The sequence below is a fragment of the Haemorhous mexicanus genome, chromosome 17, assembly GCF_027477595.1.
Source record: "Haemorhous mexicanus isolate bHaeMex1 chromosome 17, bHaeMex1.pri, whole genome shotgun sequence".
NCBI lineage: Eukaryota > Metazoa > Chordata > Aves > Passeriformes > Fringillidae > Haemorhous > Haemorhous mexicanus.
This window is the reverse complement of record NC_082357.1, coordinates 13,360,957-13,381,253: the sequence shown is the minus strand read 5'-3', so window position 1 is coordinate 13,381,253 and position 20,297 is coordinate 13,360,957. Positions and strand designations below refer to the sequence as shown.

At 54.5% G+C, this 20,297-nt stretch overlaps 1 protein-coding gene across 5 annotated transcripts in view; it reads left to right on the top strand.

The window, feature by feature from the left end:
- Window positions 1-3,100: 3,100 nt before the first annotated feature.
- TNRC18 (trinucleotide repeat containing 18) overlaps window positions 3,101-20,297 on the top strand; it is a 54,297-nt gene continuing 37,100 nt past the window's right edge. For all 5 annotated transcript variants that reach the window (XM_059861706.1, XM_059861707.1, XM_059861708.1 and 2 more), the window contains exons 1-2: window positions 3,101-3,363; window positions 19,766-19,891. In XM_059861706.1, coding sequence (XP_059717689.1) covers window positions 3,162-3,363; window positions 19,766-19,891 — 328 coding nt within the window. In that variant the 5' untranslated portion in view covers window positions 3,101-3,161. The remainder of the gene's footprint in view (window positions 3,364-19,765; window positions 19,892-20,297) is intronic.

Below are 20,297 nucleotides of genomic sequence, written 5' to 3'. Positions count from 1 at the left end.
AAAGCCACATAAAAGCGATCAAACCATTAATATTTTTTTCCCCCTCACCCCCAATTCCCCCCCTTTTTTTTTTTTTTTTTTTGGTTTACTAAAGGAAACTGGGAAAAGAAGCGCCCTCCCCTTGGAGGCAGCGGGGTTTGAGCCCTCGCCTCTGACGCAGTTTTGCTCTTAAATATAAATAAAAACATAAATATACCTTATTGTTATTTATTATTATTATTTTCGCGTTAAACCAGGGCCTTGAGCAGCGTGAGAGCTTTTCGACAAACTCGATTTTGCTTGGAACGTTTAAAAATAAGCAATTTTTGGGGCAGTTTCTCCTCTTTTCTGGCCGGTGTCCCGGTGCGCGCCTCGAAACTCCTGTCCGGGGGGCTGGGGGGGACGCTTTATTTTTATTACTTTTAATTTATACCGGATTAGACTTTTTTTTCCTCCTCCCCTTTTTCGTTATAAAAGCCGATTCTTGTTTAATTAAGAAAAGAAGTGGGGAAGGAGGGGGAGTTTTGGCAGCGATGGAGTGTGTGTCGTCCCCCCCCCACTTCTCCCCGAGGAATGCTCTGTGCTGCGCAAAGGGAAAAACACATTAAAAATAGGGGGGGGGGGAGAAAAAGAAATTAAAAATAGAAAGAAAAAAAAATAGGAAAGAAAAGTAAAAGTTGGTGTGGCAGTGCTGGGGGGCCGCCCCGCTCACAATCCGGAGGGGGGGAGTGTGTGTGTGTCTCCTCCCCCGGCGTCCCTTTTCACCCTGTTTTTGAATTTTTGGGGAGGCGGGGCCCGCAGGGAGGGCAGGGGACCCTCCCCCGCTCCCCCCGGCCCTGAAAGGCCGCTTTGTCCGCGGCGGGGCCGTGGGAGAGGGCCCGGCGGCACTTCCCCCTCAGCCCTGCCCGGGCGGGATGAAGGATTTCACCCGCGCAGATAATAAAGAGGGTCGCGGGGCGCTCCCCCCTCACGGCCCCGCTCGGCGCGGGGCACCCGCGGCCGCTCCCCACCAACCGCCCGCCCGCTCCGGGCGGGAGCGCGGGGGCAGCCTGGAAACAGCAGCGGGAGCGCCGGGGGCGGGGCGAGCGGGGGGCCTGGAAACAGCCGCCTGTTTACCCGCTGCTGAGTGACAGCCCTGCCGACCAATAGGAAGGCGCAGAGAGGCCGCGGGCCCGCCCCCGCCGCGCCGAGAACAATGCGTGTTTCATAGCCCCGCCGCCGCCGTTTTTCCCTCCCCCATTCCCCCGTTTTTTTCCCTCCCTCCCTCCCGCCCCGCGCTCGCGCTCCCCTTTTTTTTTTTAGTAATTTTTTTTTCCTCCCTAATTTTTTTTTGTATTCCTCTCTCTCTTTTTTTTTTTCCCTTTTTTTTTTTTTTCCCTCCTCTTCCCTTAAGCGCCGCCGAGCCGCGCGCGCGGGGCCGGCCCGGGAAGGGGGGGGTGTGGAGGCGATGCTGCAGCTCGGCGGGGCCCCGCCGCTCCATGGCGCGGCCGCCACCGCGTCGCTCCCGCGCTGCTGCCCCTGAGGAGCGGAGCGGAGCAGCGGAGGAGCCGGGCGGCGGGCAGGGCGGCGAGCCGGCACCCCCCGCCCCAGCCCCGCACCGCCGCCATGCCCCGCGACCAGGCGGCCTGACCGCGCCGAGGTAGGACCCGCACCCGGATCCGCACCCCGACCCCGGGGCGGCGGTCCCGTCTCCCTCCACCCCCTCGAACCCCCCTCTTCCGCCACATCCCTCCCGCTTTTTGCCCCTTTTTAGCCGTTTTACTCTTTATTGATTACTTTCTAGCCGGGATCCGGCCGCTCCCGCAGCCCCCGGGGTGAGGCTCGCCCCGAGCAGCCACGCAGGCAGGGTTTAATTATTTTTAAAATCCACTCGAAAATAATTTTTTAAAAGCCCCAACAAAGCAAAGCAGTGAGCTTTTTGGGGGTATAATTTTGCATTTCTCCCCTCTTTCCTTTTTTCCTTTGTTTTGGTTTTTCTGTGTTTTTTTTTTTTTTTTTAATCATCCCTCCCCCGCGCTGGAGCAGCCGCCCGGGAGCCGGGACGGGCGGCGGGGCCGGAGCGGCGGCTCCCGGGGCTCCGGTAGCGCTTGGAGAGGGTTGGAGGGGGAAAACCTCCACTTTATCCCCGCAGTGTTTATTACTTCTCGCTATCCCGGTACAAAATACGGCGGGCGAGTGGAGCCTTTCATCAGGCTGCGAGTACAAATATAGATAGTTTTATATATATGGCCGGGTTGGGTTTTTTTTGTTGTTTTTTTTTTTCGCTGTGCCGGGAAATGATAATATGGTTTTTGTTTTCCCGAGTGAAAGCGGCGCTGCGAAAAGGAAAAATAAAAAAACCCAGCCCAAACAACAAGCTCAGTCGGTGGTTTGGAGCCGTGGGAATGAGCTCCAAAAGAAGCGAGAAGCGGGGCTGCCGGAGAGATGCCGCCGCCGGAGCCCGCGGCCGGGGAGAAATAAAGAAAAGGGGGGAAAAATAAAAAAATTCAGGAACTGAAAAAAAAAAAAAAAAGGAGGGAAAAAAGAGAAAGAAAAAGAAGAAATATTTGAAGGGGTGGGTGGTTTTTTTTTTTTTTTTTTTTTTTTTTTGGTTGTTATTTTGGGATTTGTGTGTTTGTTTTCCGGGGCGAAGTGCGGTGCCGCGTCCCCGCTCGTCGGTCCCGCCGGAGCCGGGCTGCGGGCGGGAGCTGCCCGGCCCGGCCGGGGCTGCGGCCGTGACAAATGTAACTCTTGGGAAAAAAAGTTTAAATTCTTCAAATACTGTTTTTAAATACTTAGGGGTTTATTGTCCCTGCCTTTTGCCACAAGTTTCCCTTAGATTTTTTTTGGTTTTTTTCCTCCTCGCTTCTTCCCCGTTCTCTACCCTCCACTCCAGGAAGGTGCGGGTGGGTTTTGGGGAGTTATTTTTGGGGGTGGCTGTGAGCAGGGGGGTATCGGGGCATGTCGTCTCACCGCACCTCCCCCTTCTTTTTCTCCTTTGCAGGCAGCGCCGAGACCGCCGCGCCGGGGCTGGCTCCCTGCACCGCGCCATGGGACGCTTGGACGCCTTATTTTTGAAAACCATCTGATTTTTTGGGGGAGGAGGAGGAGGAGAAGGGGGGTGGGGGGCGGGGGGGGGGGGGCGGGAAGGCGGTGGCGGGCATCGACAGCGATCCGGGAGACTCCGTGAAGCCGGCGAGTGGATGATGGATGGCCGAGATTTCGGGCCCCCCCGCTCGGTGCACGGCCCCCCTCCGCTGCTCTCCGGGCTGGCCATGGAGAGCCACCGCCTGGGAGCCACCGGCCGCCTGGCCCCGGCCGCCGGGCCCATGGCTGCCGGGCTCCCCGCCGCCCTCCAGCCCGGAAAATTCCTCGCATCGGGCATCAGCCTCCACTCCCACCCGGGTAAGGCTCCGCGGAACCCCCGCGCCTTCCCTGCCTTCCCTCCGCGGCGAACCGGGGATCGGGCTTTAACCCCCCCCGCCCCCAATATATAAATATCGTCGTGATAATTATATATTTATGCGCTCGCAGCTTTTTCGCCTGCTTTGCCCAAGTGTTTTCTGCTTCGCGTATTTTTGATTTGGCGAAAAAAAAAATAGGGGAATGGGGAAGAAGTAAGAAAACAGATAGGGTGATGGTGGAAAAATAAGGGAATGGAGTAAAAAATAGAGGAATAGGGGGAAAAATCGCGCCTATCCCATAGAAGTCCCCCCTTCCAGCGCACGGCTTTGTTGGCACTGAGGAAAATCCCCGCCGCGGCGGCTGCGGAATAAATCCGGGGAATAAATCCGATTTTCGGGAAAGCTGAGGAGAGGCGCAGATCGGATTGCGGAGGGACAGGACTGCGCTGCCCGGTCCTGCGCTTCCCGGACCGCCAATAAAACCATCCCTGGGCTGGGAAAAAGGGGTAAAATGGGGCTCTTTTGGTAATTTCTTGCCCGGTGCAGCCCGAGCCCCGCTGAGGTCCCGCTGCCCCTGGGCAGCGCTGCCGGCACCGCTGGTTTTGATGTTATTTTTTTTTTCCCCTCCGAAATTCTTATTTTTTAAACCCGCGAACAAAGCTACCATGCAGTGTACAGTGACTGCTCTCTCCTTGAATTTTTTCCCCCTTCTCGACGCACTTCATCCTCGGGCAGCCCCACGGCTGCATATCCATTAAAAAAAAAAAAAGTAGACTCTGAAACATACGCAGTTTAGTTTTTTTTTTTGCCCACAGTCAGCTTCTTATTTATTTCTTTAAATTACTTTTGTTTTTTGGAGGCTTTTCATTTTTTCCCGCTTTTCCGAGCTCCCTTTCCCAGCGGCTCGCTGAGTCCGGCGCTGCTGGGAGGACGCTGCCGCACTCTCCTGCCCACGGTCCTGTAGGAGGACACAAGGGATTTCTGACCGTTTGATTTCCCTCCCTGGCTCTATTTTATTTTTTTTTTTTCCGCTTTCTTTCCCCTGGGCGTGGAGAGGTGACTCGGAGTTTACTTTAGGCGTTGGGAGGGTGACAGGTTTTGCAATAATAAACCTGCTTTTCTCCCAGCCGCTCGGGATGAATGACTTTGAAATTTGCAAACCTGATTGCCAACATCTGCAGAGAAGGAAGCAGCCTGAATCGAGGGAAAAAGATTTATTAGTTTTAGACTAGGTGGCAGTGCCAATTTCCCAGGTGCTAAGAGGAGAGGTGTAAAGCGAACAGGGCTATGAAGCCAAGCACATGGGCAAACACCTTATTTTTTCCTTACCTTTTGTCTTTTTTTTTTCCCCTCTTTTTTTTCCCCTCCTGGTTATTTTTTCCCCCCTTCTCCTCCGCCTCCTACTGCAGCAGAATGTGATCCTTGCAAAAATTCATCTGGACAGTCTCAAGCCAAACCGAGTGTGGGTTCTTGGTATTTTTTAAATTATTCTTATTTTTTATTGGGTAATTTTTTTTATTTTCTGTTTTATTTCTCCTCCCAAAGTTTCCTTTTCTGAAATCCAGGCAGGTGGTCAGGAGGGAGGCACAGAGCTCTGGCTTCTCCAAGCTGACCAAGCTCTGTGATGTAGGAAAGCCGTCTGGGAGCTTCCCTACCGCCCTGGGAGAAAGCCTCAGATTTGAGCCCCCTCACAGAGGGAGTGGGGTGTGTGATATGTCCAATTCTTTCTTACTACGTTCTTATTTCATTTTTTAAATTATTTTTATTTTCCTTTTTCTGGGAGTTGTTTGAAATCCCCTGTCCCTGCAGCTCAGTGGTGCCCGGTCTCCCCGTCCGCTCCCCGGCACGATCCTCGCAAAGCTCGGCTTTGTCACGGCAATTCCCAGTCAGGCTAAACTCCATTAAAAAGATCTGTACAATTAACAGCCGAAACTCCCATTAAACCACAGCAGCGGGATAGGCAGGGATATTTTTTTTTGTTGTTGTTTTTTTACGGCTTTAACCATATCTCCTGAAATGATGATTGCTTCCTGCTACCGAGGGGCCCTTTGTAGGTTTGCGTTCGCAGTGCTGTTGGTGTGTGGTTTTGGTGCTTTTTTTGTTGTTGTTGTTGTGTTTTTTGGGGGTTTGTTTTGTTTTTAGGAGGGGTGGAACGCAAAGGCTTGTGCAAGGGGTTAAGAAAAGTGGGCAGGAGGCGAAGCCTTTAAATAGAGCCAGTTCAAACCGATCCTTAAATACCGCCGGGCTGAAGAAAGAGACTCTTGAATCCGTCCCAGCGTCCTCCGAAAATAAATACGCCCCTGTAAAAATAGCACGATTGGCCATATTCAGAATCCAGTTATGGCCGGCAGCGACTCCTTGTTTTTCCCGTACCTTCTGCTCATTCCGGCAGCCAGGCTCTGCCCCAGCGCCAGAGTACGGGCGCCTGGGCTGTGTCCGGTGACCCCGGGACCCTGGGCTCCTCTCGGGGGGATTCCTGCTCCATGGTGGTGATTTCTGCTCCACGGCCCTGCTGCTGTGCGGGTGGGGGGACACAGGGACAGAAGCCCCTTTGTTGGAAGCTCAAGGAGGGAGGAGTGAGCTGGAGGCCAAGGCGGGAGCTGAGCTGGGGATGCCGTTCCCTGTTCCCCCCTGTACTCTTGGGCATCGCCATCTCCCCATCCCTGAGGAGGGCAGAGGGTGAGGGATAGCGGAGGAAAGAGACTGTTTGCAATGGAATTTCATGCCTGGAGCTTGCTGGAAGGCTTAAAAACTGGCTAGAATCAATGGAATGAGGCAGCTGAGTCTCTTAAAGCAAACGCTCGCTCTACTTTGCAGCAGCTCAAAATATGGAGGTTTATCATTTTGCTCCTTCCCTATGCCACTGTCTTTGAGTCCTGGTCTCAGCTCCATCCCGGAGGAGCGTGTTGTTCTTGGCAGGCTCTGTGTTTTGGGGAAGGTGGAAAAGGCTCCCTCGGATGCAATTGCAAAGGGCTGTTCTGGGGCCGTGTCCCTGCCGGGCAGCGGCAGGGCTGTGTGTGAGCAAGGATCACGCATACCCAAAGACTCTCCGAGTTTAAAATAATAGTAATTAATAAAAATGTGCTTTTTGCTCTGTGTTGAGGTATCCTTTCTTGGATGGGGGGGCTGCAGGAACAGATCCGTGTTTGTATAAAAGGATGCTCAGCCTCTTCCATTAAAATACGCTTCAGAAGCACTTCTCAGTGCTCGGGAAAAGAGACACACCACTATGGGCAGGGCTGACTCTGTGAAGTTCAGCTCCAAAGCAGTGGCTGGACGATGGAAAGTGGGCAGACAGAGGGGAGAGATAGTGTTTTCTCTGCTTTTCTACTTCACATTTGCAAGTGCATTCAAATACAGAGATTTAAGGCAGATTGGAGATTGTCCTTGCTTCCAGGCCTGCTGTGCCCAGGGAGAAGTTTTCCAGACAGCTGGGCCAGGTAGGAGAATAGGAAAAGAAATAAAAATACCCTTCCATCCCCCAGGACAGCACTGCTGTGCCAGCAAAATCCCGCTGTAGCCATCCTTATAATGGCAAAATGGTGCTTCTGCTGAGCCCGCAGATTTTGCAGGAGGCCTTGCTGTCGGCAATGCCAGTGGAAGCACAATTCACTCATCGAACTGCATCCATACTAAACTTGCTTTGCTGATCGAGAGACTGGGATGGCGTGGATTGGGCACTGGAGCGAACCGTGCCCTGCTGCTGTGTGTTTCTTGGAGCAGGATGGCTCCCGGACCAGCAGCGGGATTTTGCCCCTGGTTCTGCATGTCTCTTTTTGGTCCCGTTTTGATGCTGCAAGGAAAATACCATCGGTGTTTAATGGCCCTTGAAATCGTGGTTCCCCCTCCCTGACTGCTCTCAAGGGGTGGTGCAGGGGGCTCCTTGGGGCAGGGGCTCGGTGTAACACCGGGAGGAATGCGGACGGCCCGGAGACCTGCCTGGGAGGATGCCTCCCCTCCCTTGGGGCCCTGATGAAACGAGATGCTTTTTGAGACGTGTTTTCAGGCAGAGCAGGGAGTGTGCCTGCCCCAGTGGGGCTCGAGGAGGTGGTGCTGGGCAGTGATGTTGTGCTTGGTGTTGTGCTTGGTCCCGTCACACTCTGCTCTTCACACCCGGCATCCCCGGGGGTGGAGGAAGTGCTCGGCCATGGATTGATGTCCCTGCAGCTCCCTCGGGCTGGCGGCCAACTCCTAGGCTGTGAGGAAGGCAGGAGCAGTGTCTGGGCTGAAATGGTGGTGGATTTGTGCATTTTTGGGAGTCTCCCACCCTGAGCTGCTGTGTTTTTCTGATGTACCAGTGATTTTTCCCAAGGTTTTGGTCAGCTGTGGGGTTGCGTTTCCATCCTTCAGGAGCAGCGGGAAGGACTGTCCTGCCCGTGCTGCATGCTCCGTTGAAGTGCCCATCCGAAGCAGTGGTAGCTGGTAGGGATGTTGGGCTTGGAATGTGGACAAGAGCCCAAAGGCCAATGTGGTGATGTAAACTTGCTCGGAGCAAGGTCCTGTGGGATCCTCTGCAGTGTGAGGATTTCTAACACCTTCCCAGGTGAATGGGCAGGAGTCTGTCCCTGCCTCCGGTAACACAAGGCTGGTAAAGGTGTCAATTATTAGTGTGGTTTCTAGCAGCCTTTCTCCCACTTGGAGCGAGCCTTGCCTCCTGCCCAGTACAGAGTCTCCTTGATAGGGTTGGAAAACCATAGGTCCCATCCCTGACTGATGCTGTGCCAGAGAAAATCTGATCTGGAGGAAGAGCCGGCACTAGAAATACTAGCTGAGGGTGGCATGGGGCACTGGGCAGGTCCCCGGTGTTGGGGACAAGCTCCTGCTCTTTCCCAGCAGAACAGCTGTTGGATAAATGGAAATTGCTGGGAATTAATCTCGCTGTAGACGCGGTTAGCAGAGCAGGGCTTTCGTAAGGGAAATTTTAGATCGCCTTCCTAGGATAACCCAGAGTAAAGCTGAAATTAGTTTATAATTATATAGTAAATAACCCCCCATCTTGTCATTTCACCATCTTCTGATGAATATGGAAATGAACATTGTTAATGGGAATTAACGTCATTATGGCAGCCTTCCAGGTGAGCGCCTTGCGGTTCGGCCGCGGCTGCGACCGGCGCGAGGGTGTCGGATCACCTCCCCGAGCTGGGGTTAGCGCCCGACGAGTCCAAACAAGGCCCCGTGTGTTTTCACCGTGTACTAAACTGGTCCAGTTAAAGCTCCAGGCAGGAGGAGGTGCAGGGAATCGGGGCCAGCCTGGCATGTGCTGACACGAAAGCTGCCGTGCCGGGACGAGGAGATGTTGGTCTGGGTTAGGTAACGTGATCCAGCATCGCCTGCTCGAGGTGCCGAGGACAAGGGAGTGCTTTGTTCAGCCTCGCTGCTGAAACGGAGAGCACGCTGCGCCCTGAACCACCTGAAAATGCAGGCAGGATGGAGGAGTTAAGGGCAGCCCTGAGCTCCCTGCCCGCTGGAGCCGGGGTGAGGGAGCAGTGCCGTGTCCAGCTGCACAGCGTCTCGCTGGCTTTTCCAGCTGGGGATGCTCTTTGAAATCCAAAGTTTGGGAGGGGACCGCTCTGGTGTGGCTGCCTCACCCTCGCCACCAGGATTTGGCGGTTTCCTTCTCCCCGTGTTTCCTCCCATCCCCGCGTTTCTGGCTGGCTTTGCTCCGGGATGCCACAGCTGGATGTCTGCAGGCATCACCGACACTGTCCCTCTCTGCTGTTTATTTGCTTTGCTTATTGTTTGCTTCTCCCCAGCTCTTAAACACCAGGGGGACGGCAACCACCCAGCCCCTTTAGCTCGGTCCCCATGGGCGCTGGCTGGGGACGCGCGGCAGGAGCCCCCGATGCAGCAGTGACAGTTGGGCTCGCTCCCTACGCCGCCAGGATCAGCTGTTGGGTGCACAATATGCTCCCGTTTTCCTCTCCAGCTGTTGCTGCTGACGGTTATGGGAAGCGAAAGGTAGTTGAGAGTTTGGCAGTGCTAAATCAGGGAAGTGATGGGCAGAAAGGAGGGGCTGAGCGGGGGGCTCAGTGTGTCTGAAGCTGGGTTTTGTTTAAATCCAGCCAGATTGAAATAGTGGCAAAAGGATTGAAGTGACCTTGGGAATAAATTTTATTGCCAGCGTAGCAGTGGCCAAAGAGCCATTTTGAGGGAGCTGGATGAAGGCAGGCAAACCAAACATGGTGGGCTTGGAGCAAGGGAAGGAGCAATATTCAGGAGGGATTGTGTCTTTTTAGAGGAATAGCAGAAATTTTAAGGCACTCAGCTCTGTCTCTCTGGAGCTGTATCCCCAGCAACTTCTGCAAAGGTTGCTCCTGCTTCTGCCTCCATCCATCTTATCCTGACGCATCCCTGCCAGCAAAGAGCTCTTTTTACCTTTGGTAGTTGGATGTATTGCCCCTAATTCCCTTCATGCCCCCATTCCTTCTCAGCAGAATTCCCTGTGACTTGAATATGCTTTTAACACATTTGGTTTAATTGCTTTTAATTAAAAAATAAATTTCAAATGTTAACGGCAGTGGCCGTTGTGCTGGGGAGGAAGGGCTTTGGCGGGATCGGGCTGTGTGCTGCTCGCAGGCAGCGTGTGTGTGGATGAAGCAGCTCCCGTGTTATCGCCAGGCAGTGTGTGTCATCCTGGTGTTTGTGTCCTGGTCCACTGGGCGTGGGGACATCCCACATGCTGTGTCACACACAAGCCGAGCAGACAATGCTCCAGCGAGTAGAGATCCGGGCGGGTGAGTAAGGAAGGGTGCAGGCACCTTGCCGGGTGCCTGTGAAGCCGCGGCTCCGCTCCGATGGGCAGGGCACGCTGTGCCAGGCTCCTGGAGTGTGCGGCGTGCCGGGGTTTCCCTTTGCAATCCCGGCGCTGCAGCAGGGCTTTCTCCCTAATGAGATTAGTGACACAAAGCAGTAATTCTTCTGCTACTTTTAATGGATGTTCGGGGGCTTGTGTCTGATCGGAAATTCCTACTTTCAACAGATGAGCCCTCTCTGTGACTATTTTGTGGACACATCTTCCTTTCCTCGTCTTCAGGGCTGACAGTCATATTGGCACAAGTGTTTCAGGCTTTCCCGTCCTGTCTCCCGGACATGGTGGATTTTATCTTATGTCCTGCTTTGAATGTCACCATCACCCCAAGCTGCTTCCATCTTGTGGAGGACACAAAAGCTTAGTGGCCTTCCTTGGACACACTAAATGCTTCTGGGAGGAGGGAGAAGTGCAAAAGTCACTTTTGAACCATTTTTGCAGGTACTTCTTGGTCTCCCTAGTTGACATATGCAAGCACATATATGTGCATATATAGGGCACCAATGTAGTGCCTCACCTGATGGAGGGCTGGCTGTCCCTGCCTGGTGTCATCGGGGCCAGCTTGGCAATTTGTCAAGAGCCCAAGGGCTTCAATTTAAATACAGATTTGCATAATTCATCAGGAGTTAAACCACACTGCCATAATATTTGCCCATGCATTTATCTCCCATTATCAGCAGTGGTGAGGTGTGGGGTCCTGGGTGTTTGCTGGCTGCAGATACACCTTTGCTTCATGGTTCGGTGGTTTTTTGGTGCAGAAAAGGTGGCATGGGCCAATGTTCAAGAGTGTGGGAAGGGCAGGAGCATCTGGAAGGAAAAAAGACTGAGTGTGGGGTCAAGAGGAGAGGCTTGGCAAAGGCTGAGCTTTTGAGCCTGGTTTCCTAAGGAAAGGATTGTTATGAGATTGTAATCTGTATGTGGATCCCTTTCTTCCACCCCCAAATACCTGCAGCCCGTTGCTGAATTTTTCCCAGGATGATTTCAGTCCCTGCAGCTGCTGTTTAAGTAAGTGCTGGGCTTTGGGAGAGGGATGCATTCACTCCTGTGGCACACAGAGCAGCACATGCTGATCTGGGAGCATCCAGCTTCACTGTGCACTTACCGTGTCCTGCCTATGATCTATCCAAGGGGAATCGTGAAGCCAGAGCTGATGAATTGTTTGGGTCGCTGGCAATGTCCTTGCTGCAGCCCTGGGCTGTTTCTCGGAGCTGATCCCCTCTTGCTGCTGGCCCAAGGTTGAGCTCAGTGACTGCTGAGCACACAGGCAGTGGTGATGTGGTGCCCAGGTCTGATCGTGGGGCTGTGCCTCAGTTTTGCCTCGCAGTGCCACCCCCTTTGCGAAGCACCCTGAGAGGTGCTGAGCCGCAGCAGCCGCTTTGCAGGCGAGAGGGTTTAAAATAAGCAGCGGCGGAGGTTGCGTCTCCCGGGCTTTGAGTCATCCCGGCTCGTGCTGACTGCGCCTGGCAGGAGCCTGGGAGGCAAAACAAACCCACATCCAGCTGCCACCTCCCCGCCAGATGTTTGTGGTGGGGTGGCTGGTTGGGTTTCGGTGGTGGATTCACCAGCGGAGCAGATGGAGCTGCTGCAGGGAGATGCCACCTCTTCGGTGGCTGTGGAGAAACCCTGGTGGAACTGGTGGCCTGGGGCAGTCCCCAGCTTGGAGACTTGCAGTTGGGCCATTGGGAGGAAGGGGTGAGATGAGCAGCCCTGGTCTGGCACTGTGCAGGCTTGGGTTTGCAGGATGGGGGGTGCTGAGGCTCCTTCCAACACTCCTGGCCTTGGGCATGGCGGGACCATTCTGGCTGTGAGCTGTCACTGTGCTGGTCAGGAGGACAGGCAGGGAGGAACCCAGGGGTGATGCTGCTGTGAACCCCCTCTCAGCACCTCATGCGGAGGGAAGGCAGCCAGGGCAGTGGGTGTCCATGGCCAGTGATGGAAAGCAGAGGAGAGGAGCAGGCAGGTGCCATTTACCTTTCCGTGGGCACCTGGTGTGTGTCCAGGGCTGATGCTGCCCATCACACAGCAGAGTTTAATTTCTCAATGGGAGGGCAGGGAGATGATGCTACACAGTCCCATTTAACCTGCTAGTGACCTGATCTTAAGTCATTGTGGCTGAAAATAGACCATGTTCCCTCCAGGGCACGGCTAATGGTGCTGGGAAAGCTGGGATCTCTCTTTGAAGGCTGATTTAATTGCTGCTGGCAGGCACTCAGTGCAGGTGATGTGGGGACCAGCACCGGTGCCATCCCACAATAACCTCCCCCACCGAGCTCCTGAAGCTCTCCTGGCTCTGGCAATGAAGGGTAACAAGCTCTTTTCTAATGAAGGCACGGACAGTGCGTGGGTGGTACCTGGTTAAATATGCAGGCAGGGCTCAGGGAGGGGGGCTCACTTGTTTGTATCATCTTCTGCACTGAGCTTGGATGATTTAAAAAAATTAGATTTTTAAAAATGGGGTGGGTTAAATTTCTGTGCTTAGGAAGGAGGGGGAGCACCTGTACTAAAAATGTGCATCCAGTGCCAGGAGCAGAGTCAGCCTTAGAGCCCCTGTGCTGGACACCAGTGGCTAAAGAATCTTCAGCGTGATGGAGGATGAACCAGAGCAAAGGCATTTTCATGCTGTCCTAGAAAATCAGGAGGAAGGCAAGACTGCAATCTAGCAGCCAGGTTCTGCATTCCTGGGGATTCTGCTAATCAGCTTGAGAGTTAAAATTATTATTTTTTCAATTTCTATACAGCATTTTAGTAAATGTGCAGCTGAAGACTCCACTGTGTCACTCCTTGCTGTTTAAGGAGAGTGGTGTGGTTGTGTAGTGAGAGCCTGGAGGTTTTGGTGGACCCCTATTGGGGTGTCAGGTTTAATTATGCCAGTGGAAAAGGAGAGACATCCGACGTGGTGGGGGATTTCAGGCTGGGGGCATATGGGAGAAGCTTCGTAGCAGCTGGCAGTGACCCAGGATTGTTGACACTGGTTTGAGTGTCAGGATTAGCATGGGACCAGCTCGCTGCTTCCCAGACCCTGTGTTTCAGGCTGAGTGGACTGGCTGCACATCATGTCAAGAATCCCACTGTGATGGTTTCCATCTTGACCCCTCCAGAGTGAGGAAAGGCCACCTTCACTTTGCCAGAGTGATTCCTGTCCCCACCTGGGTTGTTTCTTGCTGTCCCCATGGATATGCTGTTAATGGGGAGCTGGTGGGTGACCTTGTAAGGGATCTTCAGAGTGTCCTGTTTGTGTCCTTTTTCTGAAGCATGGGCATACTTGGATTGCCATTGTTTTGTTGTATGGTAGAACCTAAGTCTTCAGGACATTGGGGCAGAACCAGTCCCTTGAGCCACTTCCTATTTTCTCCTTCTCTGCCATCTCCAGGCTCTTGGGGCTGTTCCAGCTCCTGGGTGAGATGTGAGCGGCAGAGCTCGCCTTGATGTTATTTATTTCCATGGAAGCAGGGAAGCCTCCCATGCCCTGTGCTGACACCCTGCCCTTCAGTGTCCTGTGGCTGTGGGGGGCTGGTGATTCACCACGAGGGTGACACGGCAGGAAAATCATGGCATGGCATGGGCATGGCGGGGGAATGGCTGTGGGAGGGCTGGTTGGAAACCTGGCACGAGCGCGCAGTGTTCCTGTGCTGACACAGCTGCGAGCAATAGTAAATATTGAGCAAGAGCCACTTAAAAATAAAGCAGCCTGGACACAGATTCCCACGTGGAATAAAATAAAATTAAAAGAAACAATAGAGAGCTGTGCTGAGCTGGAGGGAGAATTCGCCTCGGCTTTTAAGGTAGTGATTTTTGCAGCTGAAGGAAAGCAACGCAGCGCTGTTCAAGCCAGCAAAGTCTGGGAGTGTGGACCCCCTGCCGGAGGATGCTGTCTCCGAGCACACCAGGGCCCTCAGAAGATTAAATGGGGAGTTAAATTGCCCTGGCTGTTCTGGATCCCGGGGATGGGATCGAAGGCTTTCAGGGGATGCAGAGAATTGAGGCTGTAAATTAGGTCTTTGAAGCTACTGCCAGTCCCGTGGCATGGGGTGTAAATATGGCTTTTGGGGCGGTTTTTGGCGCAGAGAGTGGTGGGTTGTGACAGCAGCTTGTGGCTGCTGGGGACAGGGATGGGGACCAGCCACCGCTGGAGTCCAGGCACATCTGATCCGGGAGCTTTGGTTTCAGCCCGGCATGTTCAGGGGCTCGTATCGCCGGTGTCTCGTGCATGGCACAGAGTCAAAGTGGCTCCGGTGCTTCGGGTGTCACTGGAGCTGCCCCGGCAGGCAGGGGAGGAGGTGGCAAAGATTTACACTGTCAGCACTCCGGCTCGCAGCTGTTTGCAGCCATAAATGTGTGCATGAGGAATAGCTGCAGCTGTGCCTCACCGAGCTGCGCGGGGCAGAGATGGGGAGGTGTGTGCTACAGGGGGAGCCCGGAGTCTTTCCTGGGAATCTGCTGCTTCTGCAGGGAGAGGATAAGGGATGCACTGGTGATGGTAAGCACAGGCAGCTGTGTGGTGTCTGTCCTGCTGGTGGTGGGAAGGTACTCACTGTGCTTGGACCTTCCCTGCTTTCCTCCCTCCCTCCCAGCCGGGAGGACGTAAGCAGTTATCCAGCTGTTTGTGGCGTGGACTGTTGTCCCAGTTGGCTGCCTGTGAGGCACTGCGAGCTGGACTGGGGAAGAGGTGATTGTGTTCCTGGCCAAGGGCGGCTGCAGCTCCTGCTCTGTGCTGCACCCAGCAGCCCGCTGAGAACTGGCTGCAGCCGCGCTGCAAATCTCCCTTGAGTGCCCAGAGTTCAAAACATTCCAAGGAAATAAACCCAAATTCTCGCCGCTGTGTTTCCCAGCCCTGCTGGGCTCATATTGGAGGGTCCAAGGGGTCAGGCTTTATAGCTCAGGCTCTTCTGTGGCCATAGCCCCTTGCAGAGCACTGCGTAGTGCCAGCCTGAGTCCTGGCAATGTGTTCATCCATCATGGCCCAGGGAGGATGGGGAGAGATGCTGGCGGTTGGAAATATTGCATAAGTGGCAGAAATGTATAACGGGCAGATGGGGCTGATGGGGGAGACTTACTTCACTTCTCCCGGGGTGCTCAAGGCTACTGGTCTTCTGGTGCCAGGGCTGTGGCTTCTCAGACAAGGATGGCTTGTGCCCAGGGCTCAGCTTCAGGGTGTGCTTTGCAGCCAGCAATGCACGTGGCCACCTGTTCTCCCACACCAGCCAACAGGGTTGTCCAGCTGTGCTGGACTTGATTAAAGGTCTTTTCCAACTGGAAAGCTGTCCCAAGGCATGAACAAAGGCTTTGTGGATGCTGCTTCTCTCTAGTGTGCTGGTGCTCTTGGTTAGTTTGGAAACATGGAACCAGACTGGGAGAGTGAATTCCCCACTGAGTGGTGTCTCCGTGTTGCTCCCACTTGCTGCCCTTCACCCTTCATGGGTGTCCAAGTGAGCTGTCCCCTCTGTAGCATGTTGGCAGCATGGGGATGCTGAAGGTGCCAGCCAGTCACCTACAGCTGAGGAGGGGTGGAGCAGCTTTCCCAGTGCTGGCCCACACCTGTGTCACCTCAGGCATGTGTCCTGGCTCATTGGCCAGAGCTATGTCCATGGGGGAGATATGTTCAGTTCCAGCATGTTGCTTCCAGCATGCCCTCCTCCTGTCTGGCTCTTTCACAACCCAGGCTTGACTGACTTGTCCAGCTGGCACTGAATTTTAGGCTTGAAGTATGAGGGGCTAAGTTGGAGAAAGCCCCACAGATTTAAAACTCCTGGTGACCAGTAGCAGCCCCTTCTGCTGCAGGCATGGCCACCCGCCTTCTTCCCCCAGCTCTGCCTGGCGGTGCTTTCTGTCAGCTCCCTCCTCACAGGGACCTTTGGCAACCCCAAGTGGGCTGAGCACGTGGGATCTGTTTCCCTCCCACTTCCCCCAGCGTGACCTCCGGCCTCCAGACGTTTGGTGTGTGGTTTGTGCGGTCGCTGGTATCTCATCTCCCCATCGGTCACATCCCCTCTCGGTGGTGAGTCACCCGAGGCCGTACCTCTTCCCCCGAACCCGTGCCGTTTTGGAGAGCTGAGCAAAGATGAAGAAGATGTTTTCAAGTGGGCTGACACATCTGCACCCGCCAAGTTCCTCTAATAACAGCCCTTAGTGATTTATGTCTCAATTGTGCAAAACAGATATGTTTTGTAATCTTGGAGCTGGAAGGGAGGAGGACAGGTATGTTCCACTGCAACAGCTGGAGCATCACAGGGGTTGCATTTTGGTTGCTGGCTATAGGGATAAAGTGGTTTGGGGGACCATCTCTGTGCCCTGAACCCTTTTACCCTCAGAGCAGGGCTGCTTTGGATCATGTGTGTCCCTGCTGGCATGACATAAGTTTTGGTGGTGCCTTTCTCAGGCGGTCAGAGGCCGAGCTAATGGGCACACGCATGGTGTAACTTGGCAGGGAAGGGGGGGCCACAGCCAGTCTGGGCTTGGCAGTGTTGCCAACTCACACCTCCCTGCCTGCGCTGTGGTGCCTGACCGCCTCTGGGCAAGCACTCGGCTGGAGGAGCGTGGCTCAGCCTGCCGAGACCTGTCGGCGTGTCCCTGGGCAAAGCGGATCTTGTGCTGGTTCAGCAAACACTCAGGCCCCAGGCAGATGGAGATGGTTGTGGTTTCCCCTTTTCCCCTCCCTTTCTCCTGGCAGATGCCCATGGTTGGGGTGAGCTGTGCGTTGCTCACTGCGGTAGAATTTCTCCCCTTGGCATCGCTTTCTGGCACAGAGATCCAAGGAGGCAGCGACTCACCCGCGGCCGCCTCCTGCGAGTGCAGCTCCTCGGCGCATGGAGGAGCAGCTTCACCTCCAGGTCCTGCCCAGGGCACTGGGGCAGCAGGTTTTGAGCTTCGTGTGAGTCGTACGCCAGCAGCCTGTCAGGGTGGCTGCTGGAGGGCTCTACAGAGGAAGGGATGTTCTGGCAGTGCCTCGAGGTTGGATTTGCATTGGGTTCATCCCCAGGAAAGCTGTGGTTCGGATTCCTCCTCCCTACTCCAGCTCTGGTTCCTGGCAGGGAAGAAGCCAGGTAAATACAGCCTGTGCAGCTTCTTCAGGCACTTTGCAAGGGAAAAAACAGTGTCGCTGGTAGACCCGAGGCTGGAGTTTGAGTGGTTCTCTGGTTTTGCTGCTGGTCAGCTGCACAGTGCCCCAAGTCATTGCACCTGCCTGTGCCTCAGTTTCTTAACCTGCAGAGCTTTGGAATGTGCTTTGAGCTTCTGTGCTGGGCTTATGCCTCTCCAAGGAGCAGCGCTGCTGTTGTGGGCTTCTGGAAGTTAGTGGGAAGAGCTGCCAGGTGTGAGGTGGCTTTGGTGGTTGTCTGGTAGCATCAGCTCAGTTCTGCTCCTGTTTCCCAGCTGGCATGGTGATACTGCCCTGATAGCTTCCCAACCTGTCCATCTGGACCTGTCCCCAGCTTGGACACTTTGCTTCCTCCTCCTGCTCCTGCAGCCCTGAGCTGAGGCTGGGTCACTGTAGCAGGATGTGATGCTGCTGACTGGGGAGGAAGCCCCAGAATATTTGGGGCTGGGACTGAGCCCAGGCAGGATATGATGCCGAAAGCAGGGAGATGCCCTTGTAGGACCAGGGATGTAACTGGCACCAAAATGCCTCTTTGGGTATTAGTAACAAGCTGTGTGCAGGTGTCCCTGTGCCTGATGGCAGTGCTGGAGCGTGTCCCCTCCCTGCAGCCCTGCAGGTGGCTTCATGTCCTTGCACCACATGCAAGTGGGGAGATGCCATGGGCATCTGTGCACAGTGGTGTCTGCAGCATGGGATGTGTCTTGCTGTGTTCCCTGTGCTGGTGTTTCCTCTTACTGGAGCAGCTGCAGCTGGGATTGATGTCTGGCTGGGAGAAGGGGCTCATGTGGGGATGTCTGCGGCTGGAGCCTCTGGGCTGCTATGCCATGGGGTGCTCCAGAGGCTTTGCCATGCTGCGGCCATGTGCTCTGCCAGATGGGACTGGTGTTCCCTTGGAAATGTGTCACTCCTGCTCCAGATGCTGGCTCGTTGCCAGCCCAGTCCTGCTGGAGTGGTGACAGTGACACAGCAGAGGTATATATGGTGTGGAGTGGAGCTGCTCACGGCTAAGCCAAGCTGGGTTTTATGCAGCTCTCTCCAGCTCTGGAATAAGAAAAGGTGTTTGGAAATGCTTCAGTGGGGAGGTTTTGGGGTTACCAAGGAGAGGCCCGAATGTTGTGTGCACGCTTAGCGCCTTTGCAGCGCTGTGCTCAGGGTTAAACAGCAGGTTTTACCTGCTGGGAACGGGCTCTGTGTTGAAGAGCAGGGGCCCAGCAGCTCCCCTGGTCCCGCTGCTGGAGGGTTGGCGTGTTGGGTGACGCCGCTGGGATCTGTCGGGTGATGGATGCGGGCCAGGAGCTGCGCGGAGCACCGCGGCGGTGAGGCACATATGCCGGGATGCAAACATGTACGCCAAAGAGATCCTGGCTGTCTAAATAATGTGAAATATTGACTAGCTCTCACAGATGGTGCTCCACGTGCAGCTTCGGGGACTGAACTTCTCCGTCTCCCCTTGGGTTTTGGTGTGATGTTGTTTTGAGCCAGTTGGATGCTGGACTCTTGACAAACTTGTTGCCTGGCTGCTTTTAGTGGGATCGTGGAATTTGGGGGAAGTTGGTTGCTGATACAGACTGAGGGGAGGAGAGGAGGATTGCAGAGGGCTTGACTGGCTCCTTCAGATTCTCCTGTTGGCTTTTAACTCGGTTTATAAATTATGGCTTGGACTGGGATGCTGATTCTGGTGGAGGGTTGGGTTTGTAGTGTTGCACGGGTGTCGTTTGGTGGCAGTGTTGGAGAGGAATTGCTGCCTGTAACCAATAGTGTGTGTTATTACCACTATTATGGTGATTGTATTCACTGAGGAAATGCTGATGAGGACGATTTGCATGAGGGTGTTGCTGGGGACCCAGTGTCCAGGACATTCAGACCACTGGCAGCAGGGTCATGAGGATATGCTGCATTCATATCAGCTCCTGGATGGTTGTCACACTTTCTCTGTTTTGCCTTCCTCTGGGATAAGATGCTGAGTTTGATATGTGAAACTATGCTTTTTGTGAGCTGCTCTGGAGGATGCTCTTGTGTTTTCCCAAAGCCTGTACCCAGTACTGGGCACCTGCAGCAGGAGTGAGCTGTGTTGGCAAAGCTGTGCTGGCAAGAAGGTCTTATCATGGCTCTGGAAGCACGCTGGGGAGTGCCCTCACCCACAGGTCTCTGTACTTGTGATAAAACATCTTATCAGCCAGGTGGTTTGGTCACGGAGCCCTCAGGTGTCAGGCTCTGCTCAGGAAGCAGCATGCTCCATTTGCTGCAGAGTTGGAGCTCCAGATCGAGCTGGAGGACCTGCAGTGGGGGGGGTCAGTACCTGAAGTGGGGTCCCCGAGCTGGGGTCTGTGCCCTGGGCTGCATGTGCTGTGTGTCACCGCCTGCGTCCCCGCCACCACCGCTGCTCCTGGCGTGCGAGGGACCGACAGCCACAACAGTCTGTGCTCCTGCGGGGCTCGTTCCAAGGCAGCGTGCTGCTTGGGATAAAACATGTTTCCCTCTTCTGTTTCCCGTTTTCTGCAGGCTTTTCCCATCTGCCTAACGGTCTCTACCCATCGTACATTCCCCTGAGCCACCTCGAACCTCCCAGTGCCGGCAGTCCGCTCCTGGCCCAGCTGGGACAGCACAGCCTCTTTGAGTCACAGAAAGGTGAGTCTGGGACCCTGTGTGCCCTTCCCATAGGTCACCCCAGGGTGCCTACCCTGTCCTTTGGGCTCGTTTGGCTGCTGGAGCTGCTGGATGCTGGAGTGTTGGGGGTGAAGAGCAGGAACCGCCTTGGGTGATCAGCCAGAGATGTTTCCTGGGCTGAGTGGTACCAAGGTTTTGGATGTGGCTGTCCTGTAGGAAAGCTGGCTGGGTCCCTCCTTGAAGCCCCAGTATGCATGAGACAGGGCTGTCTTACATTCCACATGGAGGAACCTGCTTGGTCCCCTTTGCCCTCGTTATTTTTGTTTAAGACATCTTTGAAAACTGTTCTTTCCTGGTCTGCCACCTCTTGCCTGTCTCTGCGTAGGACTGAAGGGGTTGGAAGCCTGTGATAATTTTGGTTGCTTTT